Source organism: Lutra lutra, chromosome 4 (genome assembly GCF_902655055.1).
Source record: "Lutra lutra chromosome 4, mLutLut1.2, whole genome shotgun sequence".
NCBI classification, from domain to species: domain Eukaryota; kingdom Metazoa; phylum Chordata; class Mammalia; order Carnivora; family Mustelidae; genus Lutra; species Lutra lutra.
In genome coordinates this window covers 182,825,616-182,842,967 of record NC_062281.1, presented here as the reverse complement: position 1 = coordinate 182,842,967, position 17,352 = coordinate 182,825,616, and the positions used below count along the sequence as shown (strand labels likewise).

General features: G+C 41.1%; 1 protein-coding gene across 9 annotated transcripts in view; it reads right to left on the bottom strand.

Moving 5' to 3' along the window:
- HP1BP3 (heterochromatin protein 1 binding protein 3) overlaps positions 1 to 14,604 on the bottom strand; it is a 37,766-nt gene extending 23,162 nt beyond the window's left edge. For 2 of the 9 annotated variants that reach the window (XM_047725619.1, XM_047725628.1), the window contains exons 1-6: positions 14,454 to 14,604; positions 8,908 to 9,100; positions 8,360 to 8,459; positions 5,205 to 5,358; positions 3,562 to 3,721; positions 1,083 to 1,226 (exon numbers count right to left, since the gene is read on the bottom strand). In XM_047725619.1, coding sequence (XP_047581575.1) covers positions 1,083 to 1,226; positions 3,562 to 3,721; positions 5,205 to 5,358; positions 8,360 to 8,459; positions 8,908 to 9,003 — 654 coding nt within the window. In that variant the 5' untranslated portion in view covers positions 9,004 to 9,100; positions 14,454 to 14,604. The other 7 variants (XM_047725623.1, XM_047725620.1, XM_047725621.1 and 4 more) reach the window with 7 other exon arrangements.
- Between the last annotated feature and the right edge of the window lie 2,748 nt (positions 14,605 to 17,352).

Here is a 17,352-nt window from a genome sequence, read left to right as displayed (position 1 = left end):
GCTCCACAGCAGGAATCTGTTTTACTCACTGATGGGCCCCTAAGGACCCGGCACACAGGAACAATATATATTTGTGGAATGAAGTACTTCTTGAAAGTTCCTAATCAGAATGTAAATGCCTGAGTGGCACAGAATTCTGTATTAATCAAACTGTGCAGAAAGGTTTAAGAAAGGAAAGAGGACTCTTGGAATGCAGTTAACTAGGTCCTCTGACCATTTCTGCCACTACCATGGGGCTGTGATTACTGGACCTATGAAGAGGATTTAAGATAAAGTCCATTCCAACTTTAAACTTTTATGATTCTAAGCAGTATTTTTATGTACTATGCAAAACTACATGGATTTAGGCCTGAAATCAATATTGGTTTTAGACCAGTCTCAATTTACTCAGTCTTCTCTGAGCTCCTAACAAGCTTTAATATTGTTAAGTTAAAGTAAACCTATTTACAAATACATTAACAGTAACGAGTCTAGTTATATAACTTAGGATTTAAAACTAACAAACACAGGACAAGAATAATTCTTTTTTGCTGCTCCAAGAAAATGATTCCTTAATCCTAGCTCTCATCTTCAGTACTAGGTGATCTCAAGCATAAGTGGCCCCCCCAAAAAATCTAATTATGGGGCACCTGGGTGGATCAGTCAAGCATCTGACTCTTGATTTCAGCTCAGGTCATGATCTCAAGCCTTGTGTAGGGCTCTGTGCTCAGCATGGAATCTGCTTAAGAATTTCTCCCTTCCGCGCTCGCGCTTTAGCTCTCTCTCACTCTGCCCCTCCCTCCTCCCACCCCTAGCTCATGGACTGGTGCGTCCATGATAAAATAGATAAAATTTATAAAAGTACAAGGAGCACCAGAAACAAATTACACTATCATAATGCTTCTGCTCTCCAGAACAGTTAACTTATCAAAGGTAACCGGCACCCGTGATTCTGAAACCTAGTCTCAAATAATAAAAATGGGTTAAGTTTAAGCATTTCATCGTCATATTAATTTACAAAAGAGGACACAAAAACTCTAAATGTTGTGGACTTATAGTTAATACATGCTGAAATGATCTCATCCCCAATAATTGGTTAATACCTGTTTGATGACACCTCTATTTAATTCTCTTTTCAGTGCTTGTTTAAGGAGGTAGCCCCTTCTCTCCAACTCCAGAGAAGGGTACTTATGGATAATATATTTTCGAATAGCAACCACTGATGCACCACTCTTCTGGAAGCATGCCTAGAAAACAGATTTACCAAACCGTACACATTACTTTATACTCGCTGCTTTTCATTAGACAGAAAAACTGACATGTTTTCAAAATAAATTATTTTGGAGGTGAACTTGACAAAGGATGATAAAAATGGCAGAAAGAAGGAGTAGTCTTTCAGGTAACTTCAGATCATCATGGCTGTTGAAAAATACAGAAATACAATCTTTTTGCAACAATAATTTTAACTTACTTCAAGACAGGCAAAGCAAAAATACAACATACAAACGATATTCTGTGTGTCAAGGAAGAACCTCTTCCCATTTTAATTCTATTCTATATTTAAAAGACAGATCTCTAGCATTAAAATGAAGAAAACACAACATTTTTATTACTTGTAGGATTACAGATCTGGTTCACTTTATGGAATGAGCTTTAAGCATACAAGGACCAATGTTTCTCTGTAGACTTTGTGTGAATATCAGCAGAGAACATAAAGATAATCTGAATAAATGGCGTAAAGAGGTTTACAGATGGAAAATCTTAAGCAGAGTTTTGGGTAACAATGAGGGCATTCGGCTGCAACTTAAAATGCCTTCTTCTGTTTCCATCCAATTTATCTATATTCCATTTGAATAATGACTATGGAAGACTTACATAGGTCATTACGTCACAAAGGTGGCAAATTTTTTTCAAATGCTTTACATAAAGAGCATCTGTTACCAACCTAATTGGCTAGTACACCAATTTTGTGTTGCCGTTGTCTATAAACTAAACGTGTCAATTAATTCTCATTGGATAAAGACTTAGTTGAATGTTATTTTATATACTTTGACAATAAAGAAAAATTGTACAACATAAAACAAAGTTGTGTTAATATGGTTCACCTACTTCAAGTATCTTTGATCTATTACAACCTATTAAAGTTTACTCCTAATCTTTTAAGAAAATCGAGCAGAAAAGAACTCTCTAATGCTAAAACAATTCATGCTGCACCAAACTGACAGAGATGGAAGTAGATATCAGGACTCCTGTTTATTCACAAAATGGTATCAGTGGTCTGAAATCATGATTTGTTACGTTGCATGGAACACACATACACACACATAGCCTCATTTGTGCAAATATGCGCAGATTCAAACCACTCTTCAGGCCTAATTATATTGTTCTTTTTGTTTCACTACTTTAAAATTTTAGTCCCTTCTCCAGCTTCATTGTAACTCTGCTCCTCAAAATCTAGGCTGAGAGGTCATGAAGTGAATGAAATCCTGGAAGAAAGGATATACAAAGAAAAGAGATCTCACTACAGTCAAGCTATCTAGACCAAGAAAGTTTTAAGGAGTTGAGAGCCCTCTTAAAAGAGTACAGGGAAAAAAAAAAAAAAAAGAGTACAGGGAGAGGTCTGAAGGCAAACCCTTTTCCAGTTCATGTGTCATTCTCAAATTCTGAGAATGACCACAAGACTCCTCTTTCCTCTGTACACCACCGTTGATTACGCTGGTCTTTATCCCTAATTTTGACTGAGATCCTAGCAATAAGGTCCCTAAAATTAGGGCATTTTGTTAATTTGGATGATGAGATGGTAAGAGGAACTAGTGAGATTATCATCTCATCATGCAAAATTATCAAGGTAAGCATAACCAGAAAAACTTAAACAAAAAAGGCAAGGTCAGATTAGAAGAAAACCTTAAAAATTAAAATAAGCAAGCTACTGGTAAACTAATGGGAGTCAGTGGATTACAGCAAAGTCATAAAACTGTGCAAAGAGAATTTCTGGTGATGAAGCAAAGTAGTAAGGTTTTTAAGAGGGTTTCTTAGAGCTCAGGTGAGAAAGCTAGCTATTACCAGTATTAGACGCTCAGCTTTGAATTGGACCTAAAGACAGTGTATCTTTTTAAAATAAAAATCCTCTATGCTACTCAGTTACTCTCAGTAAGAATCAGACTTCTTAAGGGCAAAGATGACCCTGTTTGTTTTCTTCTCTGCTATATCCTTAGCAGGGTTACAGATACACAGAAGTTAGTCCTTAAATATGTTTGTCGAATGAATTAACAGGTTCAGCCTTCAAATAAATACTATATTTAACCAATAAACTGGAAAAAAAAAAAAACCTATATTTAACCAAAACACTAAAGTTAAAAAATACTTGCTCTCATAAATTTGAATTAAAAAATTAACAGTGCTCGCCAAATGTGATTTTCTTAAAAAACAAAAACAAAAACAAAACATGAACTTCACAATGGCTTTCTTCTTTTTAGGAAGCAGAGTAAGATTTCTCATGTCTGGACAGGAATATGCCATTTTCAAATAACCCAAAGACGAACAAAATAAATCTAAGATGAACTGCTTGTAATAAAAACTTGCCTTAATGGCCTCAGTTAGGATTGCATCCATCTTGGGACGTGGGGAGGAAGCCATCGGTGTTTGTTTCTGGGCCCTGGCTAGCTGGCTGGCAGAAAGGGTAGCCCAGGAAGGTATTGTTTTTTTCACTTTCTTCTCCTTTTCTTTAGACTGATCTTTTTCACTTTAAAACAAAGAATTGTTATTATGCAAAGTAAACTGCAGAAAGAGGTATAAAATCAGAAAGAAGAATAGACAAGGGAGGGATAAAAATTAATGTTTTATTTCCACACTAAAGTGATACATGAGCAAATTTTCACAAAATAAAACCTTTTTAAAAAATTGGATACTATAAATGAACAAAAAGGTGTTTTCCCTTAGTTGCAGAAGTCAGATAAATTAGCACTATGAAGGTCCAGCACACTAAAGAAATGAGAATTTTAAAACATATTCTAACTACAACAGCTGTCATTTAGCACAGTGAAAAGAACTCAAGCTCTGAAGTTGGAAGACCTGGGTTTGGGTTTTTGCTCTAACATTTACTAGCTGTATGACCTTGGCAGGTGACCTGAGTCTCAGCCTCCTCAGCTGTAAAATAGTAATATAAGGCCAAATATTTTACAAGTTTGTTGCAAGAATTATATTTGTAAATACAATTTTGTGAGCATAAAGCATTACACAAATTGTATTCTAAAAATAACAATAGCACTCCATGCACCTAAAATACAGGGTAGCTGCTAAAAATTCCAGAGAACTTAAGCCTATAAAGGATTCCCTGAGGACTACACCCAGAGAGTGCAGTTATTACTAAGTTATTCATTCATTTAAAAAGCAATTCTTAACAATTCTGACCAACTATGAAAAGAACAGAACAAGACCAGCTGTCCTGCAAACAAACAAAAAATCAAAAACAAAAAAACCCACTTTAAATTAAAAAAGAATTACTGGGGTGCCTGCGTGGCTCAGCCAGTAAGCGGCTGCTTTTGGCTCAGGTCATGATCTCGGGGTTCTGGGATGGAACTCTTGTTCCTCGCCCTCTGCCCCTCCCCCTCTTGTGTGCGTGCTCGCTCGCTCTCAAATAAATAATAAAATCTTAAAAAAAAAATAAAGATAAAAAAGAAATGCCACCACATTGTACAGATTATCAGTAGCAAATTTCACTTTCAGATTCTCAATGTCACCCTCCAACTGATGAATACTTCTTCAAACATACACAGAGTTTTAGGTGACTCTGGCAATAGCTGGTATAGACTAATGTTTTCTTACAGAAGCATATAAAAACAACTCACAGAGGCAGAGGCAGGAATAAAATGGTGAAGTGTTTCCCAGGTCAGATTTTTAGAGTCATGTTTCATTTCTTATTGAAATTATGTCAATGATTAAAATATCAGACACTCCCACAATGAATTCTAAGCAAAAAAAATTCCAAAGGCAAGAGCAATGAATTTTGAGTTATTCAAACCACTATTACGATAACTACTACAAACTCTAATAGGCCATACAACTACATAACAAACCTATTTCAAACAATAATTCTAAAAAGTAAATCCAAGTACACAGCAAATATCTAGCATAAACCACTGTTATAATGCCTTAAACGATCTGATCTACAGTCCTTTTACACAGTCTTCAATTACTATAAATAGCAAGAATGCATGACTCCTTACTCCTTTTTGGATTCCTCTGAAGACTTATTCTCTTCCTTCTCTTCATTCTCAGGTTCTCCCTTTGGCTGCTCCGTCTCACTAGATGTAGCAGGTGGAGTTTCATTCTCTTGTTCTTCTACAGTAGAGACAGATTCCTCTGAACTTACGTCTGGTTCTAGAAAATCAGGTGAGCAGAATTGGATCAAGTAGATACATTAGAGACTGAGTCAATAAAAGGGCAAAAGTCTAATTTATTAAACAGAAAATCTAAATGCTCCAACTGACAGATGTATTCTAAAACAAACAAATGACAATCAGTTGCTGTTTTCTTTCCTTCTTTAGGTCACTCAAACTGCCTATTCAATGGATTGTTTATCCAGATTATTAGGTGAGAAAAGGAGATGGACCAGGCAATTTGAGATTATCTCAAATCAAATCTCTTGCCCACAATCTGCAATATTAATGATAAGATTCATAATTAAGAAATTAGCTATTTCATAATTTAACAGACAAATCTTAGGAAGGGAATGAGTAACAGAAAATTAACACCTACTTTCCACATTAAAGGACTGGGACAAGAGCAGAAATCCAAGAGGGGGAATAGTGAGGTCTGCAGTTGCTAATTTGGGTCTTTCTCAGCATTTCTCTTTGACCAGTTACTACAAAACACAGTACGCCAGATATGGTTAAGCAGGGAAAAGGACTCTCCAGTGGCAAAACTTGGGCAAAAAAATAAAAGTATAAGCTTGAAGAGTTTGGTCACTTAAGGGGGTGCCTGGGTGGCTCAGTCGGTTAAGTGGCTGCCTTCAGCTCAGGTCATGATCCCGGGGTCCTGGGATCAAGCCCCACATCCGGCTCCCTGCTCAGTAGAGAGCCTACTTCTCCCTCTCCCTCTGCCTGCTGCTCTGCCTACTTGTGCACGCACTCTCTGTCAAATAAATAAATAAAATCTTTAAAAAAAAAGAGTTTGGTCTTTTAAATTATGTGAACAAATTACTATCATGATGAAAAGTTCTAAGAGAACAACAACAACAAAAAAAATGCCACTTCCTTCTTATAACCAAAACATATATACAGTTCTAAAGGAATTTCTTAATTTTTGACAAATTAAAATTCTAAGCCATGAATTTCAGGACAGTCAACTATCATTTGTTGATCTCATCCTAGTTATGCCCTTCAGCAGGACTTGCATATCAGCTGAAAATCCTCCCATATACGTTTAGCCAAAATTGAGGTTTAGAGTCAGACACACCTGGATTCAAGTTCAGCCCTTACAACTTTCTAGCTTGCTATCTTAGGGCAAGTTCTTTGATGTCTCCAAGTTTCAGTAATCGTACGTCGGATCTATCATGGGCATTGCATACAGTGCTTTGTATGTGCACATGCACTATGTGGGTGATTCCCATTCTCCTTTGGCCTCTCCTGCTGGTTCTAGAACTACTTTGCAAAGTATTAAAGCTAGAACTTCATTATAACAATGGTATCTGTGGACTCAGATAATAACTGTAAAACGTATTTTTTTAATCATATCTTTTACTACCCCTCACCCCACCGATTTAACTCCTGCATGGGTAAGAACTTACTAGTAGTCATTATGCTTATTTATACATTGTCTTATTCTAAAAAGGACGGAAAAAACCATTTACTGGGTTTTACTCTAAGAGTAGAGCTATAAATTCAATTTCACATTATCTTCTCAAGAATAACGCTTAGGGGCGCCTGGGTGGCTCAGTGGGTTAAAGCCTCTGCCTTCACCTCAGGTCATGATCCCAAGGTCCTGGGATCAAGCTCCATACTGGGTTCTCTGCTTGGGAGGGAGCCTGCTTCCTCCTCTCTCTCTCTCTGCCCGCCTCTCTGCCTACTTGCGATCTCTGTCAAGTAAATAAATAAAATCTAAATAAATAAATAAATAAATAAATAACTGCTTAACAGTTGATGGATTAATAAAGGTGCAGTAAATGCAACAGACACTAACTACGCAGTATGTATAAGACACTGTTTCCAACTCAATAAACTATTGTGTCTGTCTCTGTGAAATGCAGGATTTATAAAATTTAAAATATGAGTGGAATCCTATTATTTTTACATACAAAATCCTATAATGGGGGATTACACACAGAACTTGTGAAGTGAATACGGACCCTTTCTAAAGTCCTGGTTGACTTCTCCAATACCTAAACTCTCGGCAGGTGTTCTGAAAACTGATGCCATTAGTGATTTAGTGGCTTTTAGCTGACCCTCGTTAAGCAAATGTGACTTGAGATGGGCCGTGAAGTGCAGTTCGGACAAAATAACCGACTCCGCCTCACCAGCGCCTCTCCTTTCTCACTCGCTGATTCCCACAGCTCCTCAGTGCCTCAGGCTATTCATCTGGACCATCTTTTTAACAGTCATTTTGAAACAAAACCCAACCGCAGCTGGAAAGAGAGTAGACTCCTGCTGCAGTGAGGTATAAAGGCAACAGCGTGCACATATTTTTTATTCCCAATCTATGCTGGTCAGCAAATATTTAGTTCTAATAGCCACAACAGGGACAGCACCATGTGCTCCTCCCTGGCAAACCAAAGCTGAAAGGCAAGGGAGAAAGGGGAAAAGGATAAGGAAAGAAAGAAAAGTCACAAGAAGAAAAACAAGGAAAAGAGGAAGAGGTGATCAAAGATGCCATAAAGGAGCACTATTACCCAGTTTGATGGATCTACATTTCTCTTGATTCATTATGTTCCCAACTATGTCTAGCTGATCTTCTCTCCACCAATGCCAAATACAAACCAATAATCTGATTGCCCATTTGCTCCTTTAAGGCCTCATGATGATTTCTGGGTGACACTGCACTGTCCATCCTGAAGGCTCAAGTCCCCCATTTCTCCACGGCCTTCATCACCACGACACGGTATGCCCAGAAGCCACTCTTTGATGGTTCCTGTTCTTGCCAACTATTTTCTTTTTAATTCCGAGAACATGAAATTTTTGCCTTCTAAAAATCTTTAGAGAAGATGAAATTCTTACTTTGCTCACTTTGGTCTGGAAATGATGTGTCTATAAGGTACCACTTCTCTCTTTCAATGTCCCCCCAAAACAGCCATGAAAAAAGAAATTAAGTTCAAAGGAATTTATGGGATACTCCAAACTGGAGTAGAAACTTTTGCCATTTTAGGTTGTCTACTGCTTTACTTTACCTGGCTTTTCTTCCTCCCCTTCAGCAAGCTTGCTTTTGGGAGGAGTTTCCCGCGTAGAATTCACAGTTCGACGAATTGGCATGGTGCTATCTTCTACCTTCTAAGAAAAGAGACAGCCATAATCACACATGCATAAGAAAACTTCTCTATTCTCTCTTTCTCAAGGGGCCTAACTGGGTGTCAGAAGATGTAGGAGAATTCTTCAAGTCGACTCCAGGATCTGATGCAAATTACTTTTAACAGGTTTTTTTGAAGTAATAAATATGGTTTTTAAGATGTACTTTACAAAATATTTTATTTTAGGTAGGATTTCAAATGGAAACAGGTAATTATACTTGATTTGGAATAAATTTAGAAGGTTGGAGGTTTTCTCAGGAATTTGAGGGGAAAGGGAAGATGAAAAGAATTTTGTATGTTTGATCCTTTTTCAGATTCACAACCCAGAACTCCCCAAAGTAAGGAAAGGAACATGTACCAAGAAGGACCCAGAAGGGCCTGAAGTCAGGGATTGATCCAAGAGTGAGCTTCAAGAATGTGTCAGCCCCTACCTCACCTAACTTGTCCGCGTGGATCAGCTGAGCTCCTACTATAAGTGGGAGTGCCTTAGGATGGACGAGTTCACCTTGAGACGTATCAGTCGCCATTTAAAATAATTTCTAGGCCCGAGTACAGGTTACACTCTGAAGCCTCTGCTGTTAACCACAAGGATTTTTCCTAATGGTTTCAGTGTGAAGAGTCAACCTAAAGCACAGAAAAGACCTGGTGTGAAGATTAACAGAAACAAAACTAAACTAAATGTCTAAATTTAATACACATCCAAAGGGGAAAAAATTAACTATAAAACGTTTAAGTAAGTGACAGATGACTTGATCAGTTATCATTCAGAAAGATAAAATCAACTATCACAATATAGACTATGTAAAGCAGCCACTAAGACAAATGCACAAGCCACAGCAGCTGTTGCACCTTCCACATGAACAAAGGCAACACGGACAAGAAAGCTCCTAAGGAACCTATCCCCAATCCCCTCCGGGTACCATCAGGAACTTAGAAAGGACAGAATAAGGAGACTAAGGAACAGTTTAGTCAAATGTTACTCAATACTGAAGAGAGAAGGTTTTTGTTGTTATTGTCTCAAATGGATTAAGAAAATAATCTGCAACCTTGACTTCATCTCCATTAGATAAGCAATCCAAGGGAAAAAATCCTGCTGAAGACAATGTGATACTCTAAGAGCCTCCAGACCTAGAGAAGCAAATTTAGACTATCACCTAGGAGAACAAAAGTATGCCTCCAAGACCTTATTTATTATTTTTAAAGTAGGCAAAACTAGCACAGAAGAACATAATTAAATATTCAAAGATAAAACCCATGTTTTGAGTGACTATGTAGTCACTCAAATTTACCTGATCATTAATACTCTCTGCCCTCAAAAAAAAAAAAAAAAGCTCATCTGGGACTCAATGACATTTTACAATAAAAATCTCTACACAATATAAGAAAATGATCATTTGAGTGTTTAGATCTTTGTGCTAATGAACATTAACAAAGACTTGGGGAAGAGCAGATCAGTCATTCAACCTCTACTTTAAGCTCTGACCCTGTCTAGGAATTCAAGAGCTTTCTATTTGTCATGTAATAGTCCCAAGCTACAATAACTAGGATAAATCCAAAAAACCCAAACATAGAGAATCCTTTCACATTCACAGGGAAAATCTTTTTATGGGAACCCCCAAGAGCAATGCCAGACTTGTGACTTGTCAATCAGCTGCAAGCAAAGGCAGCTGAAAGAATTCAAGATGCACTAAAACTTATTATCAAGAGTAAATTAGTAATATCCATGAATATTTTTAAAATTATGTTATAAAAACTACTTAAAATGTTCCTGAAGCAATTCACTTCAAAGAATTATAAAATACAGAAATAAGAATAATTGTTTTTTTGGTTTGTGAAAAGACAGCCACATTGGGCTTAAGAACACTATTTAGGCTTGTGAAACCTAAAAGTCTATCTTGGAATAATCTGAATACAAAAACCTGCTCATTCATGCAACTAGCACTTACACAGTAATATGTTTTCTCGAACAATTAAAAAAAAAAAACTAAGCAAATCTGCTGCTGTCTTCACATGTGAACCCTACAGAGAATTAAACCACCACAATCAGGTTATTCTTGGTAGAGTGATATGCCTAATGAATTCATCTTTCTTAACCCACGATGACACTAGCTATGCTGAAAATGCTACTGTGAAGTCAACAAAAACCTTCAGAAGACTCTGTTCATAGAGTATCCTAAAAAAAAAAAAAAACAACTCCCTGTAAACACAATACTGAAAAAAGTATCAAACCTTTCCAGACTACTGTATTAATTACTCAAAACTAAAACAAATGAGTTAAAAGGGGAGGGGACATGCAAAGGAAGCTACTACTAAAGCCAATGTGATCAAACTAGTATCAGGGCAACAAGCACATGGTCCATAAAAAGATATTAGACATCATTAATCCAAGGACAAAAATGACAATTTAAATTAGGTTGGGTAAGAAGCATGCTCAGGTTGGGGGGAAAAAAAAAAGTTGCCCAACTTTCTGGCTGCATCCACCAAAAATATAAATCCTGACACTCTCCTGCTCAAAACCTCCCAATTACCATAATCTCCCTATTTTACTAATCTCACCTCCTACTACTCCAACCATCACTCTACTCTTGACCCCAAACACGAAAACTTTCTTTTGGTCCAGGCACTGTGCTCTGCTCATCCCTGCCTCAGATGTATGCACTTGCTGTTCTCTTAAACTCGAACACTTTTTTCCTAGACACTCCAATCAGGTTTCTGCTCAATGTCACACCCCTCAGGAAGGCCTCCCATCCTCCCCATTCTTCGGGTTTCTTTAGCATTTAATACCAACTGAAATTCAAAATATGTGTTTACTTGTTTATTATGTATCTCTCTCAAATGCACTGTAAGCACTACAAGGTCTAGGACCTTTAATTCACACTGTATTTGCAGCACCTAGAACAGTGTCCAACACATAATGTGTTGTGACAAATTTTGGGGAAAAAAGTTAAATGAACAATGCCATCTAATTAACTACTCATCACTATATTTAGTGTATGTGAATAACACTCCAAAAATGAAACCCAAAGTTATTTGGGATAAATATTAAGAAATGTTTGCTTCAGAGGCACCAGGTTGGCTCATAGAGAGTGCAACTCTTGATCTTGGGGTTGTGGGTTCGAGTCCCACATTGGGGAAAGAGTTAACTTTAAAAGAAAAATGTCTGCCTCAGCTCTGAATTTCCTCGGGAAGGGTCATGGAATTTAAAGCTTCAGTGTGTAATACTTTCTTCTTAATAGGCTGGGTAATGAGTTACTTAACATGTTCAATGTTCATTACAGAGCTAACAAAATGGTTAACTCACACTGCCTTATCATCACCATGTACCTATTAATTTAACTTTTTGTTGCTGCACTTTTGAATAATCAGACTTTTAGGCTACCATGTTTATTCCCCAGCAGAGATCTTATCTAGGTGGTTCACTGCTGCATACTTGGTGCCTAAGAATACACAAGGCACAGAATAGGTGCTCAACAAGTATTTGTTAAATGAAAGGATGATGAATAGATGAAAAAGTTTTCCAGCTAGGTTTTTTTATGTGCCAAAACCAATATGAGTTTACCTGAGATTTATGTGGTCCTCCTGTGGTCTCCAATCTGGGTTCTTTTTTTTTTTTTCCAAATGTTAGATTAACTACACAAAGAGTTGCCTTTTTAAAAGGAAATTCTAAATTGTTTTGAATTTAATGCCAGCAATAGAAAGAGGTGATAAAGTCTGGAATTTCAGAGTTTTTATTTTTTTCTACGTTATGAGAAAGCAATAGAAAAATTAGTAGGAGGTTAAAAATGTATTTGTTTACTGATATCCTTGAAGATACGCATTTTAGGGAAAGTACTACTATTTCATATTTTATCATAAAATGTGCAATAGGTTATATATTACAAAATCACTAGTTATATGCACAGAATATATCAAACTGTTTGCAACCTTGTCTTTCACTGTATTCTGACTTAATAGTAACGTCACAAAAAGCATGCCGGTAATTTGCTGGCAACTCCCACCCCACCAACTTTTACACTTCAATAAAGCAGTATGTACCTAAATAGTGTCTACCTTGGGAATCTATGGTATGTATGGACACTTACATTGCTCCCCCTTGAAAGACAATCACAACGTTAACTGCCTAAATAGTTAAGATTTTCATCTATGGACAGTTCAGAGTACTTCCTCCAATTTTCCGCCCTAAATCGTCCAAGTTAGTTTAAAAACTCAGCCAAACCAAAAACTAAACAAAACACAAAATAAACCTTTAAAATGTTACTCCTACTTTGAAACATAGTAAACTGAACTTTTCAGAAGAGCACTAAAAACTTTAAAAAAACGGGGGGCGCCTGGGTGACTCAGTGGGTTAAGCCTCTGCCTTTGGCTCAAGTCGTGATCTCAGGGTCCTGGGATCAAACCCCGCATCCGGCTCTCCGCTCAGCAGGGAGCCTACTCCCCCCCCCCCCTCTCTGCCTACCCGTAATCTGTCAATAAATAAATAAATCTTTAAAAAAGATTTTACAACAACAACAACAACAACAAAAAAAAAACAACAACAAAACAAAACCTTTTAAAAAGCTCCAAGTAGCTTTATGCCCATGCCAGATAAAATCAAAGTGTCTTCCAAAATAAAATCAGTCACATCTAATTTCACTCTAAGACACGAGAGCTTCCTCCCATCAAGTCCCAGGCGAATTCCTAGACGTATTTTTAATTGGACTCTCGCCTTTCAGTGTAATGAAAAGTCAGGAGCATAATAAACAACAGAGAATTCAGAATTTGTACGCTGAAGAGGCAATCAAGTTCACCTTGTCCAATCCTCCGTGCAGAAGAGAATACTCCCCCCCCGACCCCCAAAGGCTAGGTGACCCGTTCTCGGTCACAGACAGTGGCCAAGTCGGTATCAAGACTCAGATCTGAGGCTCTCACTTCAGCAAACCTGCCTCCAGCTCTTGACAAACGCCCACATTCACGAGTTCGACTTTTTAAATTAAAACCACACCTTCTAAGGCGCGGTGAGTTACAAGCTCCGGGCATGCCAGACGGGAAAACGAAAGCTCAGGCCCGCATCGCAGGAGCAGGAGCAGGAGCAGCAGCAGCAGCGGCGGCGGCAGCGGCAGCTCGGAAACGCCCGCCCAGACCGCTGAGAGGCACACGGGGAACAGCGCAGCCGAGACAAAGAGGCAGGGAGCGGCCGGTGCGGGAAGCGAGCAGAGGCGGGGGAGCGCGGGGCCAAGAGGAAGGCAGCGCTGCGGAGGACAGGAGGGCTCGGCGGCGGACACCGAGGAGCTGCGGCGCAAGCTCCGCGCGGTCGGCGACTCCGGGCGCGTCGGTCGCGCCCGGGGATGCACGCGGCCGAGGCCGACGCCACAACCCCGGCAGCGGTCGCCCGCGCGACACCAGAAACAGCGCACCGCGAGCACTAGCACTCCGCGCACTCACCACTGGGAGCTCCGTAATGGCGGCGGCAAAGGCGGAGAAGCCGGGGGGCGGGCCCGCCGCAGCCAGTCACCGCCGCCGGCATCTTTCGAACCCGCTCCGAACACCGCTGAGGGAGTGGGGCGGAGGGGGAGGGTAGGGCGGGGGCGGCGGCGGAGTCTGCCGCGGGCCTCGGGAGCATGCGCAAGGCCTCAGCCAATCGGAACGCAGCGGGGGGACGCTGGCGCAGGCGCGCTGGGACGCAGGGCCCTGGACCAGGGAAGAGCTACCCCCTCCTCCCCCCAATCCAAACAAAACAAGGGCGGGAGCGCGCGCGCTGGAGGGCCCCGGAGGAGGCGTCAACGAGAGGGGCAGGGGGCTAGGTCGTAGGGGAGAGGGAAGGGAGGGCGGAGCGGCCGAGAAAGGCAGACAAAAGGCACCACCTCCGGGGACCCGAGCGCCCCGCCCCCTCCACTCTGGGAGCGGCGTCGGCGCCCCGGGTGAGCGGCCTCGGCCACTCGCCTTCGGGGTCCAGCGAGCCCGCGCCCACTCCCCGCCCGCCTGTTCCGTCCTGCGTTACCTCTGCGCTCCCCCCTTCCTGGCGCCCGCGTTCGGCACGGCCTCTCAGCGCCGCTCCCGCTGCCGCTCGTCGTCTCCGCCGCCGCTGTCCTCCAGGCCCAGCTGCCGCGCTCTGCCGCCCCGCCCCCCTGCCCGCGGTCTCGCGCGCGCGCGCGCACTCCCGTGCCGGCCCCGCCCCCGCGCGCGACCGCGACCGCGCCCCCAGCCCGCGGGAGTCGAGGGAACGCGCGCGACCTGCCTCCCCGGCCGGGTGCGCGGGAACGCAAGAGGGCGCTCGGAGGAGGGAGGACGCCCGGGAGGCGGCGGTGCGTCGGCCCACGCTTCTCCCGGGCACTGCCCGGTGGTGCCCGTTAGCTTGGGTGCGGTTTCGTTTTCCTCCGAGGAGCCCTCTTTTCACACTCTGCCCTTTCGCTACTCTCTAGTTGGCTCCCAGGTCTTAACCAGGTCTCCTTGGAGATCCGTCTGCCTTTAGAGGGGCTGGCATCTCCCGCTTCTCAATTTAGCCACCGCACAAACTGCCTTTTTCTGATGACCATGGAAGAGTTGAACAACCAGACAGCGGTGAATTCGATACCTCACATTCATTCCTATTAAGTATCCAGACAGTACAGAGCAGAGTAGTGATTCAGGAAAAGAACTGGGAAAGTTGCCGCCTGATCTGCATACGCAAGAAGGGTTCTCAGAAAGTAAACCCTGGCATCAGGAAAGAGGGAATTCCCTTTGAATTGTCATGTCACTTTGGTATGAACGGACTTCAGCAATGTACATACTGTTGAAAAATGGAACTTTCCAAAGCCAATGTATTTAAAGTAGGTGTTTTGTGGTGGGGTAGAGGTAGTGCGGGTAATGAATATAGGGAAATAAACACTAGAATTACCCCGAGGCCACAGCAATGTGGCTGATACTCAAATGCATGTGCTCATCATTCTAAAGATTTATTAGGAAACCATTTAAGCACTTGCTAGCCCAGTCCTCAGGCTGTATAGTTAGCATTTTAACTATCTCACCAGCTTTCACAGTCATAGCCATCCTCTCCATCAGTTGGAAAATGAGCTGTATAAAATTTAACCACCAGCACCAAAAACTGCTTACTAATGGTGTGACCAGTGTGCTGGCACTCTGTCATCATATTCAACCTGTTCATAAGGGGTTTCAGTCATTTTGTGCCATTTCTTTGTCCTGCTCAATTCCTTTGTTCTTTGTTAATCTTTCTATCCTTTGTATCCCTTTTTATGGACTCTATTCCATTTTTATGTGTTCATATACTTAAAACATCTAACCTTTGCTCTTTTTCTCTAAAGTGTCTTTAGCGCCATTTATACAAGAAGCAACCCAGTTAAGAGCAAGCTAGATTTCTCCTCCACAGACTTTTGCTCAACACACACGCGCGCGCGCGCGCGCGCACACACACACACACACACACACACACACACACCCTTTATTCTGTTGTTTACAGCTGAGTACCCAAGAAGGGAAAACCTTAAAATTCTTCCTCAGGGATGCCACACACAAACCATGTGCTAAGGCTACACTTGCTGAAGTCTTAAGTTTTAAGTTTTCTACTTACAAAGGGATTTTAAATTTTTTTACTGTACATATATATTGGTTGAGGCATCATACATCTGCTAAATGTAACATCTGGCTAGTTTTGACTTTTTTTTTTTAAGATTTTTTTTTATTTATTTGACAGAGATCACAAGGAGGCAGAGAGAGAGGAAGGGAAGCAGGCTCCCTGCTGAGCAGAGAGCCCGATGCGGGGCTCGATCCCAGGACCCTGAGACCATGACCTGAGCTGAGGGCAGACACCCGACTGACTGAGCCACCCAGGCACCCCCAATTTTTTTTGAAGGCTATTTCGCTTGAACTGGGAGAAACACCTTGGCAAGTTTAGGAGCAGGTGAGCTCTTATGGAGTGTATGGAGACTACCATCAGAGCCTTGGAAGAACCCTATGCTCACAGAGGTCTCTTACATTGATATTAGAGCCCTTTAAGTCCCGGCATTCAGAGACTCATTCCTTTGGTTTAAGCTTCACTCTCTTCTATAACACTTTTAAAGTGCTAATGCCAAAGAGAGCTAACAAACAAGTCTCACTGATCATTGAGAATTCATTGTTTTCCCACCTCTAAACTTGAGAATCTAAAGCCTTCGCTTCCACAGTCAGGGATCAGAAGAGTAAGAATTGTGGGTGTCTGATTAGAAGAGGAACTTCTAGCAGACAGAAGTAGTAAATGTGCTGTTGTCTGTGATGACTTAATTCTGCCCAGGAACACCTGGGATACAGGAATGACCTGAGAGTTCCAAACACACAAGGAAATGTAGGGTTTTGTGAACTAGAAAAGCAAGTGTTAAGAAATCCCCACAATGCAACTGCATCATCTCTAGTTTTCCACAAAACACCCACTTTTTCAGAAGCCGATTCCCTGTTGAAACTTTTGGCATACAGCAAGATTTGCAGATGGCCTGTTGTCAGTGCAACGGATAGTTTTTCACTGTCCCTCAAATTTAAAGCTAAGTGATACTTAAGTCCATTAGGCTAAGACAACTTTTGTATGGAAAAGCAAAATGTGTGGCTTTGGAGGTTTGGGCATAAGGATAGGGGACGTTGAAACAATTGCAGATTCCAGGAGGGTTCCAGAGCAGAGCTATGATATCGCAGTCATGGGACTGAACACTGAAAGTTACATCTACCTGTTTTATTCATATTCCACTTCATGTTAATAAGGAGAGATTTGAAGAATAATTCTTTATTGCCTGGTGGGGAGAGGTTTCTGTTCCTAGCAAGGCTGATCTTTATTATCCCCACAAATCAAGGCTGAGGGACTCTCATTTCATGCACAAGTAACCAAAAGCTAGGCCAGGGCTTGGATCCCTTAAAAATGTATGGTCCTGGCAGGATTG